We start from the raw sequence: 22415 nt of genomic DNA on the forward strand, positions 1-22415 counted from the left end.
ATCTCCAACCTCTCTGAAAATACAAAGTGAGATTGAACCCCCATCGGTTTGTCAGATACAGACGATGGCCTTGAATAGTCGCGCGTTGCCCTGCCCTTTCCCGCTCTCTGGAGCTACCAGCAACTTCCAGCCCATCTGACCTTGCTGCCTGAAGCTGACCCCCCACCGTCTCGTTGCTGACGGACGATGGCCTTACTACCCTGCTCCTACTACCAGTTTTGGATCTACCCGCAACTTCCAGCCTGTCTGACCTTGCAGACTTAGGCCAAACCCCCACCACCTCGACCATGACTGGCGGTGGCCTTATGTACTTGTGCGTTGACAAACCCCCTTGTAATGCTAGTGAGTGCTGTGGTCCGTGACAGGGACCACCCTCATCAATTGACGCTGGCCACGCCTCAGCGCATGTCGCTGCGCAACCGCCTTGTTTGCTCATGCTCTCTGGTCCACTCGCCCATCCTTGCTTGCTCTCAGCTTCATGTGTCAGAGCATTCAGCTGCTGGGACCATCCCTCTTTATGGTTGTGCGCCTCCGCAAGTAGCTATGTATGATCAACCAATGTCGTGTGTGCGCCTCGTCTGTGCCGATGTACATGATGACCAAGAATCCCGGATCCAGTGGATTGTTGCTAGAACAACTAATTCCTGCCTTAATAACACAAAAATATTATGTTTACAATTGTTTGCCAACTTCCTTGACAACCCAATCAACCGTCTCCTCCTCTGTCCGTGTCATAACCACTTGTTTGTTGTCTCCTCACTTTTTTTTTTTTTTTGCACACGTTGTCCTGCTGCTTTATCCAGTTCTGGAGCTACTTGCAACTTCGAGCCCGTCCGACCTTGCAGACTGAAGACGAACACCCATCATCTCAATGACAGACGATGGCCTTAGGTACCAGCACGTTGACATACCCAAGTGCGACACTAAAGAGCATTGTGCCTTCCAATGCTAAAGCGCATTGTGGTTTGTGACTGGGACCACCCTCAGCGCTTTGTTTGTGTGCCATTTTTTTTGCACACCCCTCGAACATGCAGCGCCTCCAAATGCATCTGCCAAAACATGCTGCATCCCATGCGCATGCCTAACCTATAACATGCTGCTCTAGCAATGCATGCCCTTGAACCATGCAGTGCCGCCAAGCGCGTGCCCAAAAAGTGAACAAAATAAGACGCAAACAAATAAAATTGATATTTTGTGAGCAAACTCAAATGCAGGCTAAACACCTGCGGTAGCCCAGACCGCAAAACACACTAAACTAAACAAACTGGTGTTTGTGGCGAAAAAAGGAATGTGAATATAACACTGCAATATAACCGTGCAATAAACCCAGTGAATATAAATAGACACTGATATCACTTATGCTGCAACTCCATGGAACAGGGTTTCCGAAGTGGTTCCTCCTAGAAAAACCTCATGTAGAAAAGAAAGCACAGATGCATGCAATATGGTGTATTAATATTTTACTTTCATTGACAAACCACACAGGGGGGAATGGACAACTCACACTTTCCGGGAGAGGAAATCAGACCCCTGGAGGTACCCTCGCTGAGTGCCGGTGGTGCTGAACGCAATCCCCATTCCTACAGGAGGGATTTAGCCAGCTTCTACGCTCTCAATTATACACTTCCCCACACCCACTGAAGTGGCAGAAGGGCGCAAAAGCCGCCCACGTGCCGACATTCCCCATGCACGCCAAGAACGGCGCTGTGCCCGACCCATTTGTAACCCTCCCCCCGTGGTGACCCGTGTGTACCCCTCACCCCGTAGGGACGCATGTGTAGCCCCTCTTCTGGATGGTGTCCCAAGTGTAGCCCCACATCTAATATAGGAAACGGACATAATATAGATCTGGTATCAAAAAATTTATAAGGAATGAAATCGCACTTACAATTTCGCTGTAAAATTAGGCATATTCTGTGAAACAGAAGTTTGCAGAGTGTAAGTTTTATTAATTTTGTAAACAAAATATTTTTTCATGAGCTAATTGATAATATGATATATATATATATATATATATATATATATATATATATATATATATATATATATATATATATGTAAGGGGGTCACCCCCGGTTCCCCTGATCTTCCTTTGCCCTCTGCCTTACCCCTGTGGCAGTGGGGGAAGGGGACGGCAACTGCTCCCGGCGGGCACCGCCCTCTTGGTTGTGGCACGCGCTTCGCCCATGCGCAGTAAAGATCGCGCACGCGGTCCCTATAGAAAAGAGCTGTAGCAAGAACTACAATTCCCAGCAGCCTCTGGGGAATGCACTTTCACCCTTGTCACAGGCAGCATTGAAGCCAATAGAGCTGGCAGATTCTCATGCTGCAGAGTTGCAACAATGTTGTGTGCAGACAGGGTTTTTGTCAGTCAGAGCCAGGAGCAGCCAAGGGAAGGAGGTAGGGTTCAGGGAGTCAGGAACTCCCTGTAGTAGGCCAGCACCCCCAGGGCCCGAGATAGCTAAGTACCCCAATATAGTGAGTGTTGCCAGGGACTGCCATAGGTTAAGGGACCCTGTCACTCAGGTTTGTCAGTTGGAGTCAGGGAGCTGTGAGGGAAGGAAGGGTGCGGGGAGCGAGTGCAGCTCCTGCACCCATATAGGTATCCACACCCCAGGTAGGCCCCAACTCCCCACTAGGTTAGAGGGTAAGTGCTGAGGGAGGCCCAAGATAGGGACGCTGCCCTTAGTGTAGTGCTGCCTTGTCAGAGTCACGGCTGTCAGTGCTGTGAGGTCTGATAGGCAGGCACAGTGTTGTGTAGCACGTTGGCTGCACACATCCAGTGGGTCACAGCTTGTTGCTGCAGGCGCTGGGATTAGTTTAGTAACAGTCAGGACTGGGAAGAGTTAGGGGAGTGGGGCAGGTTATTAACCCCTGTAGACCCCTAGGAGATTCCCCCAAAGCCATTGCAGGTTGCTGTGCTGTAGGGACGGCCTATAGTATAGCGCGTGTCACTTAGTGCTGTAGGGACAGGTCCTATGTTAGGGATCCTGTCACAGTAGGGTAGATTAGATAGGGACACAGCGGATGCTGCGGTTCCTGCTAAGAGGTTCGGATCCAAGTGGGGGTCCTCAGAGACTGTTTCCAGGGTGGGATCGCCCTCGGCGGTCCGCGTGCAAAGAGTCCGGTTGGGGATCAGATAACATCATCCTACGACTGATCCTTTGTGAAGTTGTTGCTGATCCGAGCACCGGAGTGCTCGGCAGGTACTATACAGTTCTAAGTGCACCAACGGGCCCTTAGTGTAATTGTGGCTGCGCAGTCACCCATTGCCTCTCTCTGCAAGAGTGCGGGACATTGGGTGGGGTTCTTTGGACACTGGGTGGGATCACCTGGTGTTGGGGAAGCGTCCTGCGGGACGTCGCAGTAAGTGTCCCCTCGAGAGAGGGACACCTGTTCTGATATGTTATGATGTTATTGCTGTGATATGTGTTATATGCTGTTCCCAGTAAATGCTATTAGTTATTATATATATCACTGTGTGTGAGTATTGATTATTTGTATGTGTCCTGCGAGGAACCACTCCCCCTATGGTGGGAGCCATCGCAGGTGGAGGCGCTGAATTGAGTAAGTGGTTACCCCTAGTATATAGTGCCCCAGGTTCCCTGTGGCGGAAGCTCAGCCCTCCTGTGAGCCAACAGGTAACGCACCACACACCTGGTAACATTGTATGTTCCCTTTCACCCCACACTATATCTGCGATTGGGGGGGGGGGGGGATACCCGTTACATATATATATATATATATATATATATATATATATATATATATATATATATATATATATATATATGGAAAGTCTGTTGATGGCACTCAAAATAGTCATATAAGTTCAAGGTGCTTGTCCCATACACATAATGTAAGCGATATTACCTTTCTTGCGGCAGGTAAGTAGAGACAGCACTCCAGCTGGGCATCTCGTTTTTGTCTACATGCCTGAATACATTGATTTTGTATCATTCTACTGGAGTGCTGTCTCTACTTACCTGCCGCAAGGAAGGTAATATCGTATATATAAATATATATATATATATATATATATATATATATATATATATATATATATAAAAGAAAGAAAAAGAAGCGCCAGCTCCATAGCATACTACTGTAAAAAACGAGGAAATCTTTATTTAAGCATAGAGTAGTCACCAGGACCTATACTCACATGGTAGGTAAAAACACAATCATTTGAGACAATCTGTGAAAGCAGCGGGTCAGCGCAGATGGATGGACAGACAGGTGGCCAGGATCAGTGGGTAAAAAGTCAATAGTCAGTGTGGGAGAACAGTCCACAGAATACCTCTAATGCAGTGATGATCTATGAAGCACAACGGTACTCCTAACAGCTTGTGGAGTGTGTAGTGCCACGTCCTCCTGTGGTGATAAGATGTCTCCTCACTGCGTTCACAGCAGCAGCAGCTGGTAAACAAGGCTGCTGTGAATCAACTATGGCGGCGCCACAAGGAGCAGAGGGAAGAGGTAGATGTGAAACTGCAAAACTTCCTGATAGTAGCACACCAAACTTCAGTCCTGGCCTAGCTCAGCCTGTCGATTGCGCGTCACCGCATGCTGATGTCACACGCCAACGCGTTTCATCACGATCAGTGACTTTCTCAAGGATAGACAGTAGTAGTGAATGCCAGTTTATATAGGGCAATGATTACCTATCTAAAGTACAAACAGGCTGCAGACAGTCTATGTGTGATAATGAAGAGTCCCAGAGTGTTAATAAAGGATATATATATATATATAAAATAAACATAAAAGGGACCATAATAAGAAAACACAGATCATTATGATGAACAGACAATTAACACACATAGTGCATGAACATGTTTATGCAAATGTGTGAACACTCCATGATTGACTACTAGATATCTGAGGCTTTTTGATCTTATCAAAAAATCAAAATAGATACATCTACATAGCTAAAAAAAATAATTTATAAATAAAATAGATTCACAATATTTAATATATGATCTAAGAAGTTAAAAAAGAAAAAGGGGCCAGATAAATTGTAAGTCAAAGTGTGGAGTGTGGGCTGGTAAGGAAGAGGACCACAAAGATTGAAATAATTTAAATACAGGAAGGGAGATAACAGAGCTCAGGAAAACTCTTAAATAAAAAACCTATTACATGTAATTAAATAACTACCTTCTAAAATTAGACAACGGTGTATATATATATATATAGTGAATGGAAAGGGACAAGAGCACATTGTAATAGAAATTAATTGCCCTGACTATTTTCCCTATCAAAACATAATCTTATGCAGTATGTAATAACCCTAAACTAGAAGGGCAAGAATGTTGACAATGTTGGATCTTTCAGTCCCACTTCCTGGCTTTTGTCTGGAGAAACAGGCTACGTTTTGATTGGTCAGTAGTTAGCATATAGAGCAATAAGACTTCAAAGTGGGGATACTAAGAGGCAGTAAGACTGAGGAGAGTGCTGTTGTTGGATGTGAAGCTAATTAAAAGGGACAGGTTTTAATGGATCCATAGTGGAGCCTCCAGAGAGAACACTGAGAATGCTCACAGCACTGTACATAGAATTTTGTAGGTACATGCTCCGGAGAGCATACAATCAAACTTTCCTGCCTGAGGCACAGTGAGAGAAGGTAACTTGTCCCAGGCTGGGATTCAAAATACTTTGCTTCAAATACAGATGTAGCCCAAATTATTGAAACCTGTGGTACCGTCCTCTAGGTGAAATATGACAATAGCCTTGTCCCCTTCTCACGCACTGTGGATTAAAAACAATGGCCACTTCTCCCGCTGGTGCATTGTGTATGTTCGGCTGCAGAGCACCGCGGGTTGCAATAATGTTGGCTGCATCTGTAACGTGTTCTTTCCGCTAACCTACAGGTACAGTACTCCTTAAGCATAGTAGTATATTTCATTTTTGTCCAAGCTTAATCCTTCAGTGACTTTTACTGTCAGTCACTTATACTCCCAAAATGCTTTACCTTACTATGCAAAAAAGAAATATTGAATGACCCAAGAATTATATATGCAGGTAACTGAAAGGAAATCAAAATGAGATGAGGATGAGTAGACAGCAATATCTCCACAGCTACAATTGTGGATGCGAATGGACTGTTTTTAGATGTATGACACATTTTTAAAACAAAATAAGAGAGGGGATACAGTATTACACAGTGTGTGAGAAAGTACCTGACATTCCATTACTCAATGATGGTACACCTGTAACAGTGGAAAAATGGCCAGGTGTGAAATGTTACCCGTAAACTTCCCAGTGACAGCACCATTTTCTGGATAACAACTGCTCGAGGTTTTTCATCGTATTCTTCTGCAGGTTTTTTGAGCGGTGTTTGACCATTTTGTCAGAAGCGTTATTAAGAAACCTGACAACAAAATCCCTAAGCGTTGTGCTGTTATAGCCTCCCTATTTTCATTTCTTTTAACAAACCAGTGGCTTCTATTTTACTAGTATAAATTAGGGGTAACATACGCATTTTAATATTTTTTTACAGCAAGCTAAATCAATTTGTTTTATGGTTGTAAAAAGAGATAAATGTCCATCAAGTTCAACTTATTGTTTGTTTCCTCCAGGTATTATATGTAGCAGAAGATCATGAATTATTTTACATATTGACGGGATTAAAGACATATCATGCGTACACTTTTACAATTACTCTCTGCAATACAGTTGGCTGTGTGACCAGCAAACCTGGCACGGGACAGACGTTAGCTGCAGGTAAGAAAAAAAAGACTCAATTAGGGGTTTCAAGGTTTTTACTGAAAATGTGAAAACGTAGCATGCCTTGCTATTTGCTTCAGCGCATTCTGTGCATGCGTTCTCTCTCTCTCTCTCTCTCATTTTTATGGCAATTAAGAACACAGATGCTAATTTATGGAAGAGTTTCCTTCAACAACCCTTGCATCTGGCTCCCTGGCAGATTCTTCAAGCAGCTGTATTGGTTGACTTAGAGTTGCCTCTGGGTCTTGTGGGGTAATGATGCTGATGGACTGTCTAGTCTGTCTTGTAGTCTAAAATGTGATGTAGTTTTGGATTCCCCTTTGATGCTAAATAAATGGTGCATTTTTGTCAGATTATGCATGGAATGTCATGTTGATATTTTTGCAACTGTATCTGCCAATGTTGGCAAAATCAAATGTTATATTTAATTACTGTATGTTTCTCAGGGCTGCTTTCTGCTCAGCTTCATTCTGCATTTTTTAAATAACTGGTAGGATGCATAACATCACATTGTACATAAACACTCTAAGGCACAGAAACACTTTACAAATCATATATAATTGAACCTGGAAATTTTTATCAGTGGAGCACTGAGAGTTGGTGTCTTCACGATAAACAGTCTTCGCAAACAAAACATACCTTATGATATGAAAATCATTCCGGTATTCTGTGGTCCATATGGGCCCTTTGAGGAATGGCAATTTTTGAGTAATGTATTGCCATTCTTGAAATAAATATTTGTTTTGATTGTACCTTTGCTTTTCTCTTTTGCTATATCAAAGATATTGATGTAGAATAGGTTTTGGAGTGTCTGTAATTGTTTTTTTAGAAGTGGTTAAAAAAAGTATTCTCCGCTCAAAGCAAATGTAGGATCCCAAAACTATTTGGAGGTCTACGGTACTTGTCAAAGTATCCAGCTGCACATGAGCAAAAGTAGCACGGTTTATGTAAAATAAAATGGATTACTTTTAAAGTAGTGTGTATTTTCCCTTTGCTAATCGGGTGCAGTTTTATGCTCAAGTTTTGTCCTGGTGATGCATCAGCAAGACTTTGATACAATGGAAGTCGATCACTTACACTACACCAAACTACCACCCATTGCTCTTTTGCTAGTGTATTTTTTAACATTCCCCATTTCCTCCCGATTGTCAAAACAGCAATTTGAGACGTTTGTGCTGCTTTGTAGATCACCTCATACCAGAGGTGAAAAGTATCCCAGTTCCCAGCTAACTCAGCTACTCTAATTATTAATGAGAGCAGTATGTATTGTATACGCCATGGTTTGTGTAGATATACTGTATTGCTTTTGTAGTAAAATCTATTATTATTATTATAATTTTTTTATAACATATTCCGCAGCGCGGTACAGTGGGGGTACAGAGTTATGTATATTACACACACAGAATTACATGCCAAAAAAGGAAACCATGCACAAACAGATACAGAAGGTAATGAGGGCCCTGCTCATGAGAACTTACAATCTAGAGGGAATAAGGGGCAATGTTGGAACAAAAAGTAAAGTGGCTGCTCATTGTGGGACAGAGTATGCCTCAGGGTGGAGTAAGGTCCAGCCACAAAGCTGATCCCATTAAGGTTTGGGGGTATGCTTGTTAGGGAGTGTTAGAGTGGCGCTTGGTCCGGCTGCACAGCTGGTCGCAATAGGGTTGGATGGGGCGGGGGATGGTGGATTTTAGGGGTATGTCAGATAGGCCTCCTTGAAAAGGTGGGGTTTCAATGTGTTTTTAAATGTCTGAATGCTGCAGGTGAGTCTGATGGTATGTGCTTGGGAATTCCAGAGAGAGGGAGCAGCATAGGAGCTGTTTGGTAGAAGGAAGTGAGAGGAGGTAATAAGGTAGTAGGAAAGGCGGATGTCATGGGAAAAACATAGGGGGAATTAAGGGGTATATTTGGGGACGAAGGCTCAGATGTAAGGGGTGTAGTGTTGTTGAGAGCTTTCCAGGTCAGAACTAGGGTTATACATTTCATTCTAGGGGATATGGGAAACCAATGTAGGGATTAGTATAGTGGAGCAGTGAGTGAGGTAGATAGTCTGGCAGCAATGTTTTGGATGGATTGGATTTGGGATAGATAGACAAGGGGGATGCCAACTAGACGAAGGTTGCAGTAGTCAAAACGGGACAAGATGAGTGAGTGAATTAGGATTGTAATTGTCTTATGAGTAACAAAAGGGCGTATCCTAGTGATATTTCTATCAATTTATTATAAGTTTGTCTTTTATAAATAATCAATTTACCGTGATTTTCTTGCTATCAGCAACCAGGTATGAACACAGTGTAAACTTCTATATTCACAAGATCTTATTCGTTATCTAATTATGACAATTATATAAAGCATGTGGTGAGCTATATATTAAAGTCTCCTGGCTGCAGAACCAAGGCAGAACTGGTGCTTTAACATGGCACCAGATTTATTAGACGACAAAATCCCATTAGTTCCAAGGGGAATGTTATTCTTAATAAATCTGGTGCAGTTTATTTCACTTTGTTTTGCAGCTTGGAGACTTTGATAAATGACCCCTGTACAAATAATACAGATAGGTAAAAGTGCATTATGCATAGAAGTAAACATCGGAGAATTGAAGACCCTGCTTCTAGGAGCTTATAATCTAAGTGGTCTATAGCAGGCCTGCACAACTCCAGTCCTCGAGGACCGTAACAGGCTAGGTTTTCAGGATATCCATAAATCAGCACAGCTGCCTCAATTAGTGGCTCAGACATACTGAGGCACTAATTGAGCCAGCTGTGCTGAAGTATGGATATCCTGAAAACCTAGCCTGTTTGCGGCCCTCGAGGACTGGAGTTGTGCAGGCCTGGTCTATAGGGAAAGACAGAAAAGTGTTGATTTATCAAAGTCCCACAGCGGCAAAACTGGGGCAACAAGAGACTTAAAAACAGCACCAGGTTTATTGAAGAAATAGTATCCCATAGAAAGTTGGTTTTGTTCCACTTTTTCAGCAGGATGACTTTGATAACAGGACACCAGAGAGTACATGGAACTGCATATTTTATAGGGCAAAGTCAAGAGGGTAAGAGCATGTCCAGTGGGTCATAAAATTCCCCTTACAGCATTATGGAAATTACTATTTGTAAAGGTCACTTTTCGTGTGGTAGTGGGTAAATAAATTCGACATAGGAGTGTAAACTTTAAACTGGTTATTTTTTAATTCTGCAAACAGCATCAGATTTATAAAATAATAATTATACAACTGAAAAGAACTGGATTTTTGCACGTGCAGTTTTTCAGCCTGGGTGACTTTTTTTTATACATAACCTCTCTTTTTTTACAACTCTTGATCAGGCAGCTTTGCTTTTTTTCTTTTTGACCACTTTTTCCCTGAATGAACTAATCAATCATGCAGTTATCAATCACAGTTGCCTATTTTGTTTTATTACTGCATTTATTGTTCTTGATTTGTTCTCTGATATTTATAAGAAGTCCTCTTTAAGTTGTTGTATGGCTGGTTTGTGCTAACAGTAAGGTAATATATTCATGCAAATGTGCGCTGCCTTAAAAAAATAAAAATTACATTGCTACACACTTGTTCCTGTTCATCAATTACTGTAGTTTTCCATCTTTGAAGGAAATTTCATTTGTTGTTAAACTACTGACTCAATATGTGGACCTGTGGATTTGCAGCTAATGCCAATAATGTAAAGAAACAAAAAAATATCAAAGTTTCCTAAAAGAGCTGCAGAAACAAGCTGCAATGAATTTGCTTCATCCTTTGACAATAACACTTGAGCAGAGTTGGAACCCTCTGACGATTCAGCTTGGCTAATTATCCAATTAGATATTTCAAGACTGTACTCTCGACTACAGTGTATATGATTAACAAAGTGTAATGTCTGCTGAAAAATTTGGTAATAATAGTAACTTCTTAGATAAACAACATCATCTTCAAAATCTATCTATAAGCAAATGCTCTCACATTGCATCGATGCAGTTCTCTGAGCCTCAGCAAAAAGTGCAGAAGCAAAACTATGTATGCACTATCTGATCTGAGCATATTTCTTGTTGTTCTGTTTTATTTTTGTAAAGTAACTTAAATGACTCCTTTAATATGGTGCTAAAATTCCATGGTCTTTAATCTATGGTTACATTGTATTTCTCTTGATTAAAAGCTTTTGGTTCAAGGCAATACTTTTTAATTGCCTAATGATATAAGTCAGTTCTTAGGAAATAACCGTGCATTTAGGAGTTCATTTGCAATATAACTGAAAAATTCATTGCATGGCAGTAAAACAATTTACTGTTAATTACAAGGAGAAGAATTTGCTGTAGCATGCTCACAGATTGCCATGAATCATGGAGCACTCCTAGAGATTTATAACGGATGTGTAAGTGGGATGAATTAGCAGGGTTTAATAACAGAGACACAAATCATGCAGACTTCAAGGAGCTTTAATTGATATACTAGAATGTGACGGGCATGAATCACTCAGCCATTCAACAGCATTGTAACATATGGTCAGTGCAATATGCTGCATCTTAAATCGGTTGGTGAGTCGTTGGTTGTCCCATATGGCAGAAGCAATACATATTTTATAAATTTGGTCTTGCTTTAAATTTGACCGCAAAAATTAATAAAACCTTCCCGGAACATATTTTGTTTGGAAGAATTAGTCAAAGATTTGCTGAAATATTTTCTTTTCTTTACTAGTTTCTTTGAGTACGCCTTAAATAATCTACACATCAGTGACTAACAGCAGCAATGTACTCTCCATAGTTCTGTTCAGCATATCTATAGACAGAGAAGCCTGGGCTTTTTGTGCACCTTCCATATCTAATGTTTATTGTGAATTATTGAAATTGCTTTTTGTTATTTCACCCACTCAACATGTACATTATAATTAACACGAGCTGCCACCCCTGTGTGTCTAGTATGACTTTGCTATGTTTATTGTTTCCTGGCTACAAAACTGGGCACAAAATACTGCACTAGATTTATCAAATAGTAACATTGCATAGGTTTCAGTGAAATGATTTATCTCGCAGCTGCAAAACTTATGCAAAAACCCAGCATCAAGTTCCTAAAAAAATTGATCCAATTAAAATCACTGTTTTTTTCCGACAGTTAAATCTAGTTTTCTGCACCAGTTTTGCTCCTGTTTTACCCCCAAACGGGTGTGACAGTAAAAGCAACTGATTATATGTAGCAGTTGAGAGTTTGCTACTGTAAATATCATGCATAGATAACAGCTAATCCGTTTGCTTTGAATATATTTTAAAAAAGCCTGCACCACAGTGATACACAATGCACACAGTGATACACAATGCACACAGTGGACAGAATTTCATATAGAAAACTATTACTACAGTAGATTGCACTCGAGAAACTAAATATTGACACTGTTTGTGTGTAGTCTTGCTGATAGAATCCTTTATTGCAAATGCTCCTTATTTAATGTTGCCCTAGAAAACATTCCAATGATTATGAAAACACATATATATATTGGGGTGAAAAAAATCTATATTTTCTAGTTTACCAGCTGTGTAAATCTGAAATTATTGTAAAAAAAAAAAAAAAAAATTACAATTTTTCAAACATATATGTTGATATAATATATATCCAATATATTGCCTTATGAAAAAATACATTTAGTTTGTAATGTCACTTTTTAGCAGTCATTTGATGACAATAATTCTTGCCTTCCATTTTATGTGATAGCACCTGAGAGATATGTAGTTTTTGGGGCTAGTAAAGTAACTGTTCTTTCCCCTCAGAAAAAATGAAAGTGTTGCCGCCTAATGATTAACTGCATATGGTTTAGAAGGGATTGCAGTTTTAATACTTGAAACCAGTGTTTTTCATGATGAAGCCTACAGTGGCAGCCGCTTTTATCCTCCTGCGGCCGCCACCGCGGGATTTTTAAACATGCGGCGACGCGCGGCGGTTTTTCATCAGTTTTCCCGCTCCGCGGGCGCTTTCAATGATAAGCGCCATTAGCGCTTGTCTGATGATGCGGCCGCCGCGCGGGAAACTCCGTGAGAAACAGAGGACATCCCCGCATTTTTCCGGGAAAGTCGGAGGATAGGAGGGGCCGAAGCAGTATAATAAAATAATTAGAAACATTACCATAATTTCCATTTGTTCTCAACATTATAATAATAGTTTTTTCTTCAATAGCTTCAACACAGCGTTGTACATAACAGTTTGCACATAACTGCCCTGAAGAGCTTTCAATCTATGGTTTTGGTGCCTGAGGCACAGGGAGATAAAGTGACCTGCCCAAGTTTGCAAGGACTTGATACTGGGACTTGAACCAGGCTCCCCTGCTTCAAACTCAGTGTCATTGTTGTCAGAGTCAGTTCCTTTACTCACAGCCACTCTTTCAGCCCATTATGTGGAACAGTTATCAAAATCTTATGGCTGCAAAGCATTAACCAAATGTATCAACACAATATTTATTTTTTTCTGTTGAAGCCAATGGAATTGTTCTCTTTGATAGACATGGTGCAGTACTTTGCCACAGACTGTGAGTCTGAAAACTTTCCTTTCTACCAAAGTAAAATGTTGCACAGCACTTCCAGTATTTAGGCAAATTGATCAAGCACCACACGGGCAGCAGTAATGAAGGAATCCTGTGGCCCAATGACTCATGACAGTAATGAAAATGTTGGGTCTCTATTGGTATAGTTTATGTACAAGCAAATGTGCCTGACAGCGAAGATGTTCCCAATGGAATTGTTATGAAATTCGAGACTGCTAAAATTGGCTTACAGTGGGATAATGATAGTATCGTCAATGAGAACACACAGAGAACAGGAATATTCAAGGTTCTCCTAATTATACCTTTCCTTTCTAAAACAATATCAGCAGGGGCAGTGCCTCTGTACAGACCCATTTGGGGCATTAAAAACATACATAAATGCAGTGATCTTATATCCAGGAGAAATATGAATTGAAAAGCTTTTGCTGCCATTTCGATAAAGCCTGATAAAATAATAGACTTTAGAGAAAAGGAATTGCATATCATTGGAAGCAAGGCTGCCAGAATTTAATGTTGACAATTAAAATTTATTTTGATTCTTACCTAGTGTTTATTACGGTTTGTATACACAACAGACCTTACTAATACAGAGATGCACTATTAGATAGAATTACCATCTGTTCACAGTGAAATGCTGGCATCTGTCTTCGATTCTAAAACTAAAATGATATTATTTCAACAAAACAAAATTAACTGCTTTTCGCTTACCAACCTCATTTTGTGCATAAGAAGAAATGGCTTACTGGTAAAATATCAAATGACCTCTGCAATGTTTATTTTTAGAATTGTGACTTAAACATCAGCTGTATGGGCCATCTGTCTCATCTTTTGGTGCCCTCTGTTATACAATGGCATTTAGCAACGTGCCCGTCTCAATCTTTTTTTTTTTTAGATACTGTTTTAATTTGTCAATATTTGAAAAGGGTACATAAAATAATTACACGTATTTAAAATGGAAGCGGATTACAAACTTTGGTTACGTTTTTTCTCCAGTGTACAGCAGATTTTAAAAAAAATCACTGGTGAGCACATTCACATGTCTCAGACAGGTCTGCAACCCTTCTTTTCACCATTATCTCCTGGCAGACATTGCTTCCGCTGCAGCAAGGGATTCTGGGAAATTATATGCAAATGAGCACAGTGCCATCTTTTGCTTCAAATCCATTTTACCATGGACACCTGTAAGCTTATGCCTGCCGCATTGCACAGCTTTTCAGCACAGCCTGCATGATACAACTGCATAGCCAGTTAACCTACTGTACATGCAGACAGCTGCTTCAAACTGTTGGGTCTCATCAGAGTGAGGATGCTCCAGTGTAATAATCAGCCTTTTTGCACTATTACAATGCCAGAGTACTGTATATACTGTACATTCTTGATCTTACAAATCAGGTATTATTATTCCCAAGTGAATATTGTATAGGTTTGCCATTTCAATCCATATAATAAAACATACCTTACCCGTATGGGACACATTTCTGTACATTTCTGTATCATTGGCAGGACCTTGTTGTGCTTATAACATCATTAATAACCACTGCTAGCCACATCCTGGTGATTCATAGGTCAGGTCGTAGTACACTTTTTAGAATTTGCTACAAAGTGATAAACCACAAGAATTGCTTCTTTATATATAGTTTGGTGCTAAATGTACAGTTTGTATAAATAAACTCCTGAATTTAAAATACCCTGATAAAAAAAAACAGGCCCTCAGAGCACCTACAGTAGCAAATAAAAAAGTTATTTAGGAATGAGTAGTTAAAGGTGCTACAGTGACACCTTTTGGAAAATAGACAGTTTCTTCATCATTCAGAATTATTTTATTCCTCCATGCATTGGTACAGACATTCTTATTTTTGTTTTCCTGACAATGTAGTTTTTTCCAAAGCACAGATTTTTAAGTACAGGGACATCATATCTCGGAGACAATGTTTTAGCAAAGGCATTACTTTTACAAAAGCTACATTATGCTTCTACTGTATTCCATATATCACAAAATAATAAATTGTGTCATGCCAGTGTTTAATGTGTGTACACAGTGCATTAACTGCAACTGTAGTACATTTATTTGTGCTGGAGAAGACTTGAAAATGATTAAAAAATCAATACTTCCCTGTCAGAGAAGCAAGTGTTACGATGCATTTAAGTAGTTAATTGCAAAAGCCCTATAAAAGCTTCAGGTTTGGGTAGTAGGGATGCCATAATTACAGCCCAAGCAACTACCATTCATTAATGGTGGACTTTTAAAGAAGATTTGTTTTTGTCATAGTTGTTAGCAAAATATAAGTTCCAAACACAATTACTAGTCATGCATTTGCATGCCACCAGTAGCGGCAGTAAGGGTTTTACCCTTTGCACTTGGATTCCGTTTTATAGGATGTTGTGCATTATTAAATTGTTGTACAGCTAAGACAATCAAATGATGGCATTGACACTTCACTGGCACATTGAGAATGTCGTGCCTTATGTCACTTTTAATTTGAATGATATAAATGAATCCAATGGCATGCTTGATGATAAAAGTAGATTTTTCTTTCACAATGAAAGCCAAGGAGTTTGTATCTAATTGGCATTTGAACATCTAGGGGAAAAAAAATAGATATAGATATAGATATATATTTAAACAATGTTTAGAAAGTATTAGCAAGTTATTACAGAATTGTAATTTGTTTCTGCTATAAAAGTCTATTTTAAAGTATCCATAACAATTTTGTTTGACTATGTAAGTTAGTTTTTGTATTCGTTTTTATAACACTTATTTTGGCCTCATCTGTTTGTGGATACCGTGCTCTGTACATTACCTGCTATCACAGTGGCATGGTTATTGCAGGACATGAAATTGACATAACACTTCAATCAATATCTTGTTTGCCAATATAATTAAGCTGCATGAGAAGAGAATATGACAAAGTTGTAAATTAAGTATAGTACGATCTTTCACCAAGGGCTACATTTAATCACATACCTGTAATGAATTATAGTTGCACACTCTTACTTCTATTACCATCACCATCACTTTACTATCCAAACAGGTCATGCTGCCCTCCAGTGGCATACTGTACATGGGTCTCCAGAATATCATTCCATATTTCTTAGATACTGTCACTAGTTTAAGGTTTGAAGTACAAATTCCAATCAGACCAGTGCTACAATAGGTGTACACCACTGCCATATAATATTGCTTATATATTTTTTAGCATTTGTTCAATCTTATGAATCTTGCTTACCACCTCCTTGTCAAATTTAGCATCAAATGCTTACTGTGCTTGTACGACAATAAATACCACAGCGTTTACAATGCATACTGTACTGCGTCAGTTAGATGCACTGGTAAGAAGAAAGGCGCAGCAACTGTTAATTCCCAGTAGGTAATTTTTTTTTTACAATGCCAAGAGCAGTGTTTCTCAAACTGGACCCCCTGGAATGGACCACCCATGAGGATTAGTCTGTGCATTTCGTATGACCACTAAAGTCAAGAGATTGGCGAGTGTCAAAATTCGATTTGCAGGTGGTTTGTACAGTAAAAAAATCCGAGCGAATGCTCCTGACACTGTCGTTGTTTTCCCTGCACATGAATGTGCAGACGTTGGATTTTGAATGTTTATACATTCAAGAAGTCCCGGACCCTGAAATATGGGGTTTGCTGGACAGGGGGAGAGAGCCCTATTTTAGGATATGCAAAGTACATTGTAATAACTCCTATTGACATATGTCCCAGGTATCTCAGGTGTGCTCTTTTCTGAGCACAGGTGTCTCTCCATGTGTTGTTTGAAGGTTGGTTTAAGAGAATCTATATATAGCACTTGGAACTCTAGTAAACCTGGACTCTCCCCCTTTGCTTCCCCCCTCCTCCCCCCAACCGCCCTCTCTCAAGCAAAAGCCCTATTTGAGGGTCTTGTACAAATTGGGAAAAACTGAAAAGATGCTTGCTTATCCTGTGCAAAGGGCTGCAAACATGTTGTACACCTCAAATATTACCAATAAGAGCAACATTAAAATAATGTTAATAATGTGTTATTTTAATATCTTGTTTTAATGTAGCACCAGAAAAAATAAATGCACCTTTAGTCAATGGAATCGATAGCACTGTGATGAAGATGACCTGGGTGGCACCTTTGGATCCTAATGGCCCTTCACCAATGTACCAGATAGAAAGGATAGAGCCATCATTAACAATACCAAGTAAAACTGACTTTATTAAAGGGACTCGTTTTCCAGGAAATGGCTACTTCAAGTTTCCAACGTCTACTTTTCCTGTGAACACCTATTTTACAGGTAAATGAAATGTTTTTATTATCTTTTTGAAGTTATTTTATTTATAAAATATTTTACCAGGAAAAAAAATACATTGGGGCCTATTCTATAAATTTGATAACTAACTCATCCAGGATTATGAGCAGTTCCCAAACGATTTGGCAAGTTTGCGATTCAGAAAGCTCCGATGACCTGCCTAACTAATTTGGGAAATGCCTCTCCCTGAGCGGTAGCGCTCCTGCTCAAAAACACCAAGCGGGAGCTGAAAAACAGCTACAGCTCATGTTACCCTATTCTAGTATCTCCGATGAGATCATTGAGGCATTCACCTAGCGAGCTCCTCGCACATTTCGAGATCGGATTTGCGAGTAGGACTTAAGAAAGAAAATGTATTTTTACTGCATCGGATTGAAGCCTGGAGTCTCCGGAGCTGATATGCATTAAAACCAGCTCCAGAGACCCCCGGCTTCAATCCAATGCAATAAAAATACATTTACACGCAGCTCCATTACCTTATCGACTTACTGCTAAGGTAATGAATGGGGTTAAACACCAGTGCCCAGTTTATTGGGTGTAGCGGGAGTGGGTGAAGGTGGTGTTTGGCTCATGGTGCGTGTTTTGGTCTTGCGGGAGGGTTGCGTGTGGAGTTAACCCCTTCATTACCTTAGCAGTTACTACCGCTATTGTAAAGAAGGGGTAAACCCCTCCCGCTACCCACCGGATAGGCATAAACACCCACCATGGGCCAAATACAACCACTCACCCCCACTACCCCCAATAAACATTAAAACCCAATACTAGCCAATACACCCATTGATTAACCGTGTGGTTACCTATGCCCTTTACTGGAGCAAAAATAACCCCAATGGCAATGAATGGGCTCCCCCTCTACCTCCAACAACCCCCCCCCCCCTCCTATACATACAGTACAGTAATGGGCAAAATTACTATTATCCAGATCTCCTTTAAAAATAAAACATTATCCAGCCAGCATAAAGTAAGTTAAAGTAGCATTTACCCCTGCCAGGATGAAGGCTGTCCTCATCTTCCTTGCCATCCTCATCTTCCTCCCTGTCCCCCGTGACAGCAACATAACAATAAAAAACAAACTAATGGCCACTAACCACTTAATCACCTTAGCGATTAGAAACCACTATAGTAATTAAGAGGTTAACCACTCTCCACCCGCTACCCACCTGGGATGCCTAACCACCCTCCCCAGAGCAACTACCCCCACCTCTACTCATTGATTGGCACAGTAGTACACCTTGCCCATATAATACCTAAAAAAAAACACAAGCACCAAAAATACACAACACTTAAATCAAACCAAGCACCAAAAATACACAATAATTAAATAAAACCAAGCACCAAAAATACACAATAATTAAATTAAACAAGCACCAAATATACATAACAATTAAATAAAAACAAGCATTTGCCAAAAAATATATTACTTGTCACGGTGTATATAGTACCCGAAAGGGGCATATATATATATATACACATTGGCAGTCAATGGGCAACCTCAAAAAAAAAAACACGCAATGAAAAAAATACAATCAATGTATTTCTTGCTTTTAATGTCTTCACCCTCCCATTCCGAGTCTAGCAGCAACAGCAGGAACCTCTTGACACTCAATGCAATGCGTCACGTGATCGGGAGATTTAAATGCACAGGGGATACTTGCACATCATACCAGGGCCTGTATCTAGGGAAGCAAGAGGTCCCTGGACCTGCAATTAATGTGGTTCAGCTCCGGAGACCCCCTGCTACAGTACACTGCTATTAAAATGTAAATAAAAAACACTGCAATTGCCTGTGACAGCTCTGCAGGAAAATGTGGCTCTCTGTGCAGCTCTCTCTGTGCATCTCTTACAAACTGCGGCCAGCTGGCTCAGGGAAGAACTTTGAGAGAGGCTGAGATACCATCACTGCTGTCCCGTATGGTATTAGCATTTTCCTACCTCGCGGGTTGAAACTTGTGGAAATTGTTTCAGAGTCTTTCTGAATACCGTGATAACACAAATGACAAACCATTTGGTGGGAACATGCCAAACAGTTCGAGATGGCAGCAAAGTTATCGAAGCTACAAGAATAGGCCCCATTTTGTGTCAGGTCTCGTTTTCCCATATGTCCTTGACACAAAATGATGTTGACTTGAGAGACTGTGGTAAATTGTTCCAGAAGTAGGGTGTTCGGTAAGAGAAGGAAGAGCGATGTGATTTTTTTGTAAGGGTGAGAAGCCTGTAAAGAAAGTATTTTAATATAAGAGGAAAGATGTATATTGAGTCTGGACTCAATGGATAGCCAACCAAGTTCAATGAACATATCACAATGGTTGGTGCGGAAGTTATATGATGAGACAACACAGCATATGGAGTCGTAAAGAATGACAGGTTTGCTTAGGTGGATTCGGTTCAGGGTGCTGTAATATATACTACTGTAAATCCCCATAGTCAATAATTGGCATTAGCATCTGCTTTGCCATCCACTTTGTAACCAATGTACTTAGGCAGGATTTATTTAGTGTATTAAGTACACCCAGTTGAAAATTCATAAACACACAATTCCAGCAAGCTCTAACACCAGAACCCACCACATTATATATAGTAATATTTCCATTTGCTATATGCTTTGCTGTGGAGGGTTTTTGTCACTTTTTTACCCACCATAACTTAACTAATTATGGTAAAACCCATCCTCATTGCTTCATTTTTGCATAGCCGGTATAACCAACCCCACACTGATGAGACCCACTAAGGTCGAAACGGCTGTCTGTGGGTGGGTTTACTGGCTATGCATCTTAACCCTGGCTGTTCTCACAGCTGTGACCATGCAGCAAGCTTAAGCCTATAGGGAACCATGTTAAAAATGGTTTTGAAGCAAAAAGTGGCACTGTGTGCTCATTTGCATGTCATTTCCCAGAATCACTTGCTGCAATGGAAGTGCTATGTGCTGGGTGATAATGGTGAAAGGCGGGGTTGCAGACCTGTCTAAGACATGCAAATGAGCATACAGGAATATTTCCATTTTCTATATGCTTTGCTGTGGATGGTTTTTGTCACTTTTTTTACCCACCATTGTGTGTGTGTGTGCATCAAAAGGAGTTCTACTGAGCTTGGCCAAATGTATTGAAGTGGATGCAGGCTTATAATGCTTTGGCCAAAGGGTTTAACTAAATGACCATTATTCATAAGAATACTAACATTAAAGTATTGAACTATGTATTTTGTCACATTGTATGTAGCATTGGGTATCTTTGTCTTTCATTAAGTACACCCAGTTTGGAATACATTTTGGATGTAAATTTGTCAATACGCAATCCAAATATTAGATTGGAGTCTTGCCATGTACCCAAATATTTGAAGCTAGTACCTGAGGCAAGATTAGTGTTAGAGCTGGTTCTGAACAGTAGCTCTCATGGGAAGGTTTAGAAATGTAGCCATAGTCCTAACTACCATAGTTACTGCTCTGTCAATGTTTAAAAACAGTTTGTTTTCAGTGATCCAGTTTTTTGACCTTTAATAAATCAGTTAAAAAGTTGTCTTACAAACTGTGGACAGGTCCATTTATAAAGACAGAACACGGTAAGGACCCTAGAACAAAACCTTGGGCTCACAGCTAATACCCAAGTGGCTAGAGTTGAAACCTGAGATAGACACATATTGGGATCTTTCTGATAAATAAGAGATAAACCAGCAAAAGGTTGAATACTAGAGTACTGGAACTTGTTTAACGTAATAGCGTGGTCAACAGTATCAAAAGCCTTTGCAAAACGTAGGAATATTGCACCACTCAGCTGTCCATGTTCCATTCCACACTGGTGATCGTAGCAAATTTTAAAGAGGGTCATTATTGTGGAGTGATTTGGTTGTATGTGTTGCTGATGGAATGTTTCACTGTTTAAAAAAAAAAATACTGATTGATAATGGAAAGACACTTGCTGGCACTTGAAATTATATTCAAGCTTACCAAGAATGTGCACTGAACAATTATATTTCACTTGATTTACTTAACACTGCAAAATACAGATTATGTTTTGAAAACACAGTATCTGGTTTTAGATTCTGTTTAAAAATAACATGTGTATAATAACTTCAAAATATTACATTTCAAATAAAATAATCATTGCAACCAGCATTTGTTTAGTATGGGAAACCTAAAGTTAATATGCAGTGATATCTTAGCAACTTTTGGAATTCATGCTGGCAGTATCTTAAGAATGCATTGCAGGTAATAGGATGAAGTATGGTACCTTCCATTCTCTTCATGGTTGGTTATGAATGATGTACATAATCATGATTTATTATGGGTTTGAATTCTAATTGCCTGTTATGAATCACAGTTAATCACAATAATCATGGACTAAAAGCAAAGTTCATTTCAACATATGCATTTTCTTGAAACTTCAGATTGTAAAGGTTATAGTCAATCAGTGGTTATCCAGCCTAAGTTTGTATTGTTTTATGATCAATCAAAGTGATATTGGCACAATGTTGATTGCACAAGTGGTTTCAGGAACAACTGTGATGGTATAATAGTAATTATTGCAGCCAAGTTTTCAAATTTTTTAATAAGCAAAATTAACTTAAATATGCAATTATACTTGGCAACCAATATTGAAGTGGAATTAAGGTGAAAGTACTCAGCCATGTGAAGCGTCTCTTTTGTTTTTAGCATTTGTTTTTAAACATACAGTATGTGCACATCCTGCTGTCTCTTGGACATAATTAGAACTTCCTGCTGTCTACCACAACTGTCCTAAATATACTGTACTTGTAACACTAAACACCCTTTTATTAGCACAGATGTACTTTCTGCTTTCACCCTACAGTAGGATGTACGTACTTACTTGCAATTACCTTTGTGCACACTTGGAAAATCCTGCTGTCCCGAGCATACGGTATTTGGGGCATCCTGCT

General features: G+C 39.9%; 1 protein-coding gene across 6 annotated transcripts in view; it reads left to right on the forward strand.

Moving 5' to 3' along the window:
- USH2A (usherin) overlaps positions 1-22415 on the forward strand; it is a 942943-nt gene that overhangs the window by 221619 nt on the left and 698909 nt on the right. For all 6 annotated transcript variants that reach the window (XM_075595608.1, XM_075595610.1, XM_075595609.1 and 3 more), the window contains 2 exons: positions 6576-6720; positions 17277-17510. In XM_075595608.1, the coding sequence (XP_075451723.1) occupies positions 6576-6720; positions 17277-17510 (379 nt within the window). The remainder of the gene's footprint in view (positions 1-6575; positions 6721-17276; positions 17511-22415) is intronic.

The sequence above is a fragment of the Ascaphus truei genome, chromosome 4 (assembly GCF_040206685.1).
Source record: "Ascaphus truei isolate aAscTru1 chromosome 4, aAscTru1.hap1, whole genome shotgun sequence".
Taxonomy (NCBI): Eukaryota; Metazoa; Chordata; class Amphibia; order Anura; family Ascaphidae; genus Ascaphus; species Ascaphus truei.